The 10,392-nt window shown below is 49.8% G+C and overlaps 1 protein-coding gene across 1 annotated transcript; it reads left to right on the forward strand.

Annotated features, from left to right (window-relative positions):
- The first annotated feature begins 4,949 nt into the window (after positions 1-4,949).
- On the forward strand, positions 4,950-10,048 carry SLC52A3 (solute carrier family 52 member 3). Its single transcript, XM_063089424.1, has 4 exons — positions 4,950-5,516; positions 7,337-7,842; positions 9,197-9,320; positions 9,836-10,048. The coding sequence occupies exons 1-4, from the start codon at positions 4,950-4,952 to the stop codon at positions 10,046-10,048; spliced, it is 1,410 nt and encodes a 469-aa protein (XP_062945494.1).
- Positions 10,049-10,392: the final 344 nt, after the last annotated feature.

A 10,392-nucleotide genomic window follows, 5' to 3' on the forward strand; every position in this document is an offset into this window, starting at 1 on the left:
AGTCCAGGGGCACGTGGCACTTTTGAGAAACAGGAGGTAATTGGGGAGTAGACAAGGGCAGTGGACAGTAGGGGCAATGGGTCTTGCTGGGCCACACCACCAGCCTGCCTGTTTTCCAGATAAAGGAACAGAGACTCACGGAACCAAATCACTTCTCTCAATTACACAGCCATGGTGAGCCTGAGTCAGAACCCAGAGAACTCGGCCCTGTGGGGAGTGGGGATTTGGGCTTTTGATGCCTAGTGCCAATTGCAGCCCCTTCCCAGCCCTGTGCCTGCCCTCTGGGGGACAGCTACTGATGTTTGTAAATATGTAACTGAACACCTTGCTGGGCCTTCTCATTAGCTTAATAGCTTTTCAGATGGCAAAGGTAACCATCTTCTGCAAGTTTGCTTCCTCCGTTTAATTATTTACTTCTTTTTATTAGGTGTGCCATTCATTGCCTCTTCCATATCCTTGTTTATTTTGCTCCTACTTCTGCCGTCGTGACCTAGAACGGTGAGTCAATGCACCACTCACTGCACAGTGCTCTTATCCCTGTCTGCTGGCATGTCTGAGGCGATTTTGGGAAATGTTATTCAGAGCAGAGATATTCACTATAGTTATGACTCCTTTATGAATTATAGTCCTTATCAATATGAAATGACTCTGGGTCTCCAGACTCCATGTGGAGAACTCGTTGTTCCGCCCTCCCTCTTCCTCTCTTTTTTTTCTTTTTTTTTTTTTGCCTTTCTCTGGAAGACCTTTGCCCCCAAGTTTTCTCATAATCTCTCAGTGTTTTTTTTAAGGTGTTGTCTAAACAACTACTTTTGTTAGATTTTGATTTTTGATCAAATCCTGGTGGGGACAGGACCTGAGTTTCTGAGTCAGGGCATAGATGGTAAAGGAGGTAAATGTATTCATTAGTTTTTAGTTACTACAATGAGTCAATATGCATCCTTGAACATAAGTCTCTGTACACTTAGCCAGTGTTTTGCTGTATATAAAATAAGGGTGACTTAAACAAGATAGAGGTTTATTTATAACTTCAACAACAACATTAAACAAACAAAATAGTTCAGAACAGAGCTGGTATGGCTGCTGTCTGCCACAAAACCCTAGGGAGTCTAGTCCCCATCTAGCCTCCACCCCATCCTTCATAGTACAAAATGGCAGCTGGAGGCCATCACATCTGAGTTCCAGATGGCGGGATGAAGGAATAGCAGAATGGCACGATTGCTCAGCTTGGAAGGATTGAAGGTGGGGTTTGAATCCAGGTGTCTGCTTCTGGGTGCTACTTCAAGGGAGAGCACTAAGCTGACCGGAGGCCATGCTCGGAGTCTGAGACTGAGAGAGTCAAAGACTGAACTCCAGCCCCTGCTTTACCCCCAGCTAGTGACGGATCTTGCACAAGCCACATCTCCCTCCAAACATAAGGGCTGGCCTTAATCAGGAATTGCAGTGCCTAGGGGGTCTTGGGGGAGAGGGGCAGGGGAGGGCCTAAATTAATGAAGGCAAGAGGGATTTTTGCCATGTGGGCATGCAAGCTGGTGTGGCCAGGTCTTCCAAAATATTCCTGAGAAACCAGAAATCCTGAACCTTGTATTCCATCTTTTGACTTGCAGTTTCCAGTAACTAATTGTTTAAAACACTGAGCAAACCAAAGTAACATGTCTGCTGCCTGGCTTTGGCTAGTGAGTTACCAATTTATAAATCCTGAGCTAAATCATTGAGAAGAGCCCTCCACCTTTCAAATGCCAGACTCCAAATCAGTCCCCTGCCCTCAGAGCTTCAGTCTCCAGATATCTTCATATCTCCACACAAGAAAAACCTTAAATGAAGGGGCCATCGGGCACAGGTGAGGACACCTGTGAAGGCTGGGCAGCCCAAGGAGGTGTGCTGGGGACAGGATCTCTGATGAGGAGGACAGCACAGGCAAAGGTGGGGAGGGAAGAACACGGAAGGGTGTTGCCCGGGGCTTCCCCTCTCTCTGTGGGTCCTCTTGGCTCGCCAGAGCCAGGCTGTTAGGTCAGCTTCCTAAGTGAGAAAACAGAGCTGCAGTGACTTGCGTAAGGCCCCCAGAAGGAAGGTGGTGAAGCAGGACTGAAAGCAGGTCTGACCACGTTCCTTGAGAGGTAGGGAGGTGGCCATGGTGGCACCTGAAGACTGGGTTTCCTCAGTGGAGGTAGGAGGAAGGGAGTTCAGGCCCTGAGAGTCTGTTCTGTTTGTGGGAACCATGGAGAGGAGCTGCTGGGGTGTTGGAGTTTCCTGGGTGGGGTGTAGCCACAAAGGACACTCCTGCATGTACTAGAAAGACTGATGTGTCAGCTGAGGGGTCCCCCCACCACCCTGGGCAGGCTGCCTGCTGCAAGTGACCTGCTCCAAATCCCACCTCAGCCTCAGCAGAGCCCCTCCACTCCTCTGGACCCTGTCTCCTGTCTATAAAAGGAGGTGACTGGCCCAGCCAACATGTCTCTCACATGATGCATATACCTCTGGTGATTTCAGTTGGTACCTCATGGGGGAACCTTTTTCCTTTTTTAATCTTACTAGTCATGTATTAATTCTTATGTAAATTAGTGAGGGGAAAAAAGAAAAACAACTATGTTACCAAACCTGGCATTTCACGATAATAAGCGCTAACCCTTAGTGAGTGCTTACTATGTGCCAGGCACCATTTAAAACAACATAAACTCACTAACATATTTACATCTCATTAGAAACCATAAGGTTCATATTATCATTGTCCTCGATTTACAGATGAGGGAAATGAGGCACAGAGAGGCAAAGTCACTTGCCCAGAGTCACCTAGCTAGTAAGTGGCAGAGCTGGGGTCAAGCCCAAGCAGCTGGCTCCAGGACCATCTGGCTTCTCTGATATTTTGGCTTAGACTAAGGGACAGCACAGGTGGAGTGACACTGGTAATTGGGAAGGTGGGAAACAGATGGCGGAATGGTTCTGGAAGGGTAGAGTAGGTGGTCTTCAAAGGCCTGTCCAGCTAGAGAGTTCTGTAATTTCAAAAGAAAACCAGATTGAAATTTTATTTCAGGCAACCATATTTTTATATGTTCACATCGTTAGCAGATCAAAACTATATAAAAAGATATGTATACCCAGCATTTCCTGTGTGTCCTTTAAGTGTTGCTTTATGCAAATCCAAGCAAAGAGAACATATTTTACCTCCTCTTCTTCTGCATTAATAAGGCGATAGGCTGTTTATCTACCTTGATTTTGTTCACTTATCAACATAGCCTGGAGACCTTTCCCTATCAGCCAGTTGCTTTTCTCATTCCTTTTTCCTTTAAACAGGTGTTTGGTCCAGCAGGTAGACAGTCCCTTTAATAAGCCCTTCCTCTGTTGATGGCCATTTGGGTTGTCTCCCATGTTTTGCTATTACTGATGCCAGAGGAGAAGGTCTTGGGAGGCCCAATAGTCGGCCTCGACCCACCCCATCCTCTTAGCAGATTGTTGACTCCGCCACAGGAAAGAATTCAAGGACAGAGTCACAGTGGAAAGTGAGAACAGGTTTAATGTAATGAATAAGAGGTACAGATTTCACCGACAGAGTATGGCCTAGCTCCAGAGACTGAGCAGGACCCGCGCCAGGTTTAATACAAAAGTAAGAAATACTTAAAGTTTAGCACAAAGGGCAGGCTGGCTGAAGAGAGTGAATCAGCCTCTTGCTAAAAGTAAGTTTGATACGAAAAGAAAGTGTACACCCCCTCAGCCAGAGAAGTGCAGGGTGGCCCCAGGAAAGTGAGCAACAGCGCCGCCTTCTGCCGGGATTCCACTTTTATGTGTTTTTAAAAAGATGACCAGTAAGGGGATCTTAACCCTTGACTTGGTGTTGTCAGCACCACGCTCTCTGAAGTGAGCTAACCGGCCATTCCTACATAGGGATCCAAACCCGTGGCCTTGGTGTTGTCAGCACCACACTCTCCCGAGTGAGCCACGGGCCAGCCCTTGGGATTACACTTTTATAGTTTTGCTCTCTAATACATATTTGTGCTATCTAATGAATATAATCCACTCTGCTGAGCGTGATCGGCTATTAGGGTTATATAACCCCTTTCTAGTGATCGTGCCCAGCCACTGGACAGGTCAGCCCCTTGAGGTCTCAATTTCCCCAAGTTGGTGCCAAAAATAGAACCAACCAACAACAGTGACTCTCCTCTAGGGGGGGGCCTCAGGGAGGGGTCTGAGACATCAGGGAGTAGCTTGAAACCCAGAGGTGTGTCCAGAAACCCAAACCCAGGGAGACTGAGCACCTCCTATCTCATTATCAACAAGGCCACAATGAATAATAATCTTGTACTGAACTCATTCTGTCCAGGGCAGGTAACCTTTGGCTCTGGGACAACCTCATGGTGAGAAGTGGCACTTCTGGGTTGTTTTCCCGTTGTGAGTGAAGGCAACAATCTTTTCTTATGTTTAAGGCTTATTTGTACTTTTTTCTCTGAACTGTTCATGTCCTTGGCCCACTTCTTTGTTGGGTCTTTTTGTTCTTGGCTTCTAAAATTTCTTTTTATATTATGAAGATGAGGCCTTTGTCTGTGATTTATGTTACAAATATTTCCCCCAGGCTGTCTTTTGTCTTTGACCTTGCTGTTGGTATTTTTTGCAGAAGTCGTTTTCTTTGTTTTGCTTTCCTGTGTTTTAATGTTTATGCACTTGAACGTATCAAACTTTTCTCCTGTGGCACCAGGATTTATGAGTCATGGTTAAGAAAACCTAACCCACTCGAAGGATAGTTATAAAAAAATTTCTGTTTTCTGCTAATTATAAAGCCAGCTTGTTCATAGGGAGGAGAGTGATAAGAGAAAAACCCTGGGCCCAAAAGCACAGTCCCTCACTAGGCGGTGAACCTGAAATTACTCACCCGGTGTTTTTCTCCTTCAGTTTTTCTCCTTCAGCTCTGCTGCAGGCTGATCTGGGGAGGCCACAGCCTCTGGCCCGGGGCAGACACCACCATGGCCTTCTTGATGCACCTGCTGGTCTGCACCTTCGGGATGGGTTCCTGGGTGGCCATCAATGGGCTCTGGGTAGAGCTACCCCTACTGGTGACGGAGCTGCCTGAGGGCTGGTACCTGCCCTCCTACCTCACAGTGATCATCCAGCTGGCCAATGTCAGCCCCCTCTTGGTCACCCTGCTCCATCACTTCTTTCCTGGCTGCCTTTCCGAGGTGCCCATCATCTTCACCGTGCTGGTTGTGGGCACCATTGCATGCATCCTCTTTGCCTTCCTCTGGAATGTGACCTCCTGGGTGCTGGGTGGCCCCCACAGTGTCACCTTCATGGTCCTCACCTTCCTCCTGGCCCTGGTGGACTGCACCTCTTCTGTCACCTTCCTGCCCTTCATGAGCCGGCTGCCCACACACTACCTCACCACCTTCTTTGTGGGCGAAGGATTCAGCGGCCTCCTGCCTGCCCTGGTGGCTCTTGCCCAAGGCTCGGGTCTTACCACCTGCGTCAACGTCACTGAGACATCAGGCACCACCCCAAGCCCTTTGACCACCAGGAAGATCAACATCACACAGGTACCCAGCGTTACCAGAGCCATGTCACAGCGCTCTGTGCTTGATCGCAAGTGCAGGGAGGGCAAACATTTGCTCCCCTCTGCCCCACTAGGTTCTTTGGTTGGTCTACACATTGAATTCACATAGGCAGATTAACAGCAGAAAATCCATTTGAATTACTTACGTACACTCAGAGGCCCACAAACATGAGATTCAAAGAAGGGCCAGATGATTGAAGCTTATAGCCTCCTGAGCTACAGAAAAGAATAGGCGCTGGAGGGAGGGCGAAAGGAGAAAATGCATAGTGACTAGACATTGTCTTGTTACACAGATAAAAGGCTTTCTGTGATAATGGTTGTCACCTTTCTCTTCCTGGTATATATACCTTTACTAATGAAATCTACCGATTCCTGGTTCAGATACCTTTACTAATGTAAATTTCCTTTACAAAAATGCAACTTTTCAGAGCTACACCTGAGTGTGCAGTTTCTCAAAATAACCAGCTCAAAATAATGAAGTTGTACTCAAGATGTCTATTTGGGGGTGGCATTCTCTGGAATCCTACAGTCATATTTGGGGGTGGTGTGTCCTAAGCGCTAACACAAGTGCCATCATGCAGAAGGCTCCTGTTTCCTAGACGGTGCTAGGCCAGCGCTCTTGACCTGGCTGCCTTTTAGATCACCTGGGGGAACTGCTGAAACATACCAGATGTGTATGGGCCCCATACACATCCAGACCAATTAAATAAGACTCTGCAGAGGGGGCTTATCTGAAATCTTCAGCATCAGATTTTGTTTTGGAATCTGGAGTTTGAGGTGATAGAGCATGCCTACCCTGGCCTGCGGCTGCGGTCTTGCCCGTGACCCAGCAATCCAGCGCAGTGACACCACTTACTGTCAGTATTCATACACAGTGGGTAGATTAGATTAGGGCTATAAACAGCCTCAAATCCACTCAACTGTTGGTACCAACTGAGTCATGAACACATTTTGATTTTCAAAGCTTTTTGGATTCCAGAATTGCAGAAAAGGGATTGTGAACTTATGTTTATTCAAAAGTCCCCAAGTGATGCCAATGTATAGCCAGGGTTGAGAACCATAGACTTTAGACCTTATTTTGATTCCTCATGTTCTTAAAACTTCAAACTTTTTATCAGTGGATATTGGACAATTTACATATGTCTGGTATCATCTAAACCAAACAGCAGAACAGCAGCAGTGGCCCCAAACCACACTGGCCCGCAAGCATTTTTTGTGTGTTTGAAAGAGTTGATATTTTAAATTTTGAAATTTCACATGCAAGCATACAATTCTAGGTGTGTGACATCTCTTGAAAAGAGATCTGGCCACACCAGGCCACTTCGCCCTAAGGCGACCTTGGGTGGAGGCAGCCTTTAGGGTGGACGGCTCTCCAGTCCCTGGCTAGCCCCTCCTCTGAACATAATTGTGGATGCCTCCCCTGTGGGAATGTAGAGTGGTAAAAGGTATAGCTTCCAACTCAGAAAGCACCAGGTGGACTGGCTTTGCTTCAAACTCCCCGTGACCCTCAGATAAGTAACAAACCATTCTGACCTCAATTCCTTCTAAAACAAGGGATAGTGGGCCCCACGCACAGGGCAGTTAGGAGGACCCAGAGCTGATGCATGCAAAGTGCTGGTGCTCATTGAGCAGTCAGTAGTGCAAGCAATTCTGATTATTACCTTATTAGTTATTTGTGTATCAGTTATTTATTAACAGCAATTCACCTGTATTCTGTTTTCTCACTATCGTCAATATTGTTGTTGTTACCTGCATTCTGACATTCCCCAGGCATCTGACTGGTCCTGTCTTGTCTTTCCCCAGGGAGCTCACAGCACCCTTGTCCCTGACCTCCCTTGGACGGCAGCCCCCGTGGTCTCTCTGCAGAGCCGCTACCTCCCTGCCCACTTCTCGCCCCTGGTCTTCTTTCTCCTGCTCTCTTTCATGATGGCCTGCTGCCTCGTCGCTTTCTTTCTCCTCCAGCGTCAGCCCAGGCTCTGGGAAAGCTCCGTGGAAGACCTCCTCAGCTCACAGGTCACCCTGCACTCCATCCGGCCACGGGAGGAGAAGGCGCTGGGCCCCCCAGGCCCGGTGGACGGCAGCAAGGGCCAGGGGCATCTGGAGGAGAAAGTGGTCCGCCACCACCCAGTGTACCTGGCCTTCATCTACGTCCTGGTGGCCTTTGTGAATGCACTCACCAACGGCGTGCTGCCCTCAGTGCAGACCTACTCCTGCCTGTCCTACGGGCCTGTTGCCTACCACCTGTCCGCCACCCTCAGCTCCATGGCCAACCCTCTCGCCTGCTTCCTCTCCATGTTCCTGCCTAACAGGTCTGGCCCTGGGGAACCCTGGGTGGGGGAGCACCTTGTTCCAGAACCCCAAATTCTACTGTTCATACCTCCTGGGCTGTGTGGGTAGTGGTTAAGAACATGATTTCTGGAGCTCCACTGACTAGGTTCAAATCCCAGCTCTGCCACTTACCGGCAGTGTGATATTGGACAAGTCACTTGACCGCTCTGTGCCTCAGAGGTATTTATCTGGAAAATGGAGGTAATATTAGTTGTACTTCCTGGATTGGGACCTGGGATTTCAATTTTTAATATGCTCAAGCGGTTCTGATGCAGGGGCTTCAGATCCCCATAGGAGAAACCTTGGGATCTTGAAAGTTTAGGTCCTACAGCCTCCTGTCCACACCTCTGTCCTGCCTGCGCTCGCTGGCCTTTCAGACCTGCTTATGCTCACCTCGCCCAGCCCAGGAAGGAGGAGAGTGAGGACAGGAGAGTTAGGCAGAACATGTCAATGCACCAGGAAGCTGGCTTTTCTCTCTTGGGGCTTAAAAGCCCTGGAGGGAAGATGGTAATATTTGGGGAAGTAAGACCAGCGGCCTAGACCTGCAGGATCTGTTTGGAATACAGAATCTGAGAGTTATGGAATCCACAAATTTTGGAGCAGAAAGAGCCCTTAGTGTCAGAGGAAGTCCTCTTCATTCTCACCCAGGGACCAGATCAGTCTTGATGTTCTGGAGATTGTGGATAGTGGGACCCCAGGGATAAGGACCTCAAATGAAAGGCAGTGTCTTTAGTTCAACCTAGGGTCTGCATGGAAGGTCCCCTGTAGAGTGATGCTACGCAGCCAAGCTAGCTGCTGGCCAGGGCCCTAGAGATCATGCTAACCTCCTGTTGCAGACAGAGGTCACCCAAGGTCACATAGCACACCCTGCAGTGCCAGTACCGAGATCAAAGGCACCTTCTCATCAGCCTGGCTTCCTGGCTGAAGCTGGGGGTGTTGCAGGAGGAAATGGCAGCAGACAGAAAACCAGGTGGGGCCCACGGCTGGAGCCAAGCCCTGAACACTCTGCTCCTATAGGTTACCACAGCCCTGCAAGACTCCCATTTTGCAGGTGAAGAAACTGAGGCTCAGGGACCAGTCTCACAGCTTAAATGATGGGATTTGAACCAGGTCCATCTGGCTTCAGAGTCTGTTTTGTCTCTTCTGCTGGCATGCTGGGCCCTGCCCTTAACAGTCCCAGTGACTCACCCACTTGAGCCAGGTAGCCTGGAATTTTCCACATGGCTCTAACCTCTAACCTTGGAGATGCTGGCCATTCCACATGGCCCCTGGGGATGCAGAGGGCAGAGATCAGTCTTCTCACCTCCTCTGCTTACGTCCCCAACTCTACTTTAGGTCACTGCCATTCCTGGGAGTCCTTGCGATGCTTGGGACCGGCTTTGGGGCCTACAACATGGCCATGGCAGTGATGAGCCCCTGCCCCCTCATGCAGGGCCACTGGGGTGGAGAAGTCCTCATCGTAAGTACCTGGCCTGTAAGGCTGCTCCGCCCTCCCAAGCCCCCCATGTCTTAGCCAAAGCCTGGGGAAACCCCAGGCACAGCCCCTTCTATTGGTCAAAGTTTCTGTGGTGCTCTCAGGAGGCCCCAGGTGGGAGGGCCTGCTCTTCATTTGGGAGAGGAGGCTTCAGGAATTGAGGTGATGTGTCCAGCCTCTTCCTTGAATGCCACATTCTTCCCACCATGTGCACCTCAGCTGTGGCCTTCTCTCAGATGCCCTTGAATTGATCACGGGGCTGGAAAAGCCACTGAGTTCTCCTTTGCCATTGGTGGGTCAACTCATGGCAGGTCAACTCATGCCATTGGTGGGTCAACTTAACCCTGCAGGGTCACCCCCACAAGCTTTTCCTTGCACTTAGAGGTTATTCCGTGCGTTTCTCTTAGCCCTATCAGGTGACCCTATGAGTGCCCTTCGCCCCTGGGGCTCACCCCACAAGCTCCGTTTACTCTTCATCTGTCCCCACCCCATCCCCACAGGTGATCTCATGGGTGCTGTTCACTGGCTGTCTGAGCTACGTCAAGGTGATGCTGGGAGTGATCCTGCGCGACCGTAGCCGAAGCGCCCTCTTGTGGTGCGGGGCGGCGGTGCAGCTGGGCTCGCTGCTCGGAGCCCTGCTCATGTTCCCCCTGGTCAACGTGTTGGGGCTCTTCTCCTCCGCTGACTACTGCAGCCTGCACTGCTCTGCCTAGGCCGGCTGGGGAGATGTGGACCATCACAGGGTGCCAACCCCGCCCCCATGACTAACACCTGGAAACTGGCCCCGAGAGCGGCTAGGGTCGTGCCCAAGGTCGCAGAGCAAGTGGTTGGGAGCTGGGAGGCAGAGCCTGAGTATTTGAACCCAGAAGGCAAAGTCCCATTAGGGACTGTGGGGAATGCTACAGGCCTCCTACAGGACCTGAAAATGCAAGGCACAGCCCTGCCCCCAACTCTGTGTCACGGTGCCTGTGATTCCTCTAGTTCAGAACTTCTTTGGCTCTTGAGAGAGAACTGATTTGCAGCCTCCAGTGGAAGCAGGTCCAACTATGTTAGAGAG

The sequence above is a fragment of the Cynocephalus volans genome, chromosome 1 (assembly GCF_027409185.1).
Source record: "Cynocephalus volans isolate mCynVol1 chromosome 1, mCynVol1.pri, whole genome shotgun sequence".
NCBI classification, from domain to species: Eukaryota; Metazoa; Chordata; class Mammalia; order Dermoptera; family Cynocephalidae; genus Cynocephalus; species Cynocephalus volans.

What these genes read in the sequence shown, in the direction of transcription:
- SLC52A3 (XM_063089424.1), top strand. Translation starts at nt 4,950, where the DNA reads ATGGCCTTCTTGATGCACCTGCTGGTCTGCACCTTCGGGATGGGTTCC. An exon ending in GGAAGATCAACATCACACAG is followed by an intron (nt 5,517 to 7,336) that starts GTACCCAGCGTT and finishes GTCTTTCCCCAG; the next exon opens with GGAGCTCACAGCACCCTTGT. An exon ending in GGGGTGGAGAAGTCCTCATC is followed by an intron (nt 9,321 to 9,835) that starts GTAAGTACCTGG and finishes CCATCCCCACAG; the next exon opens with GTGATCTCATGGGTGCTGTT.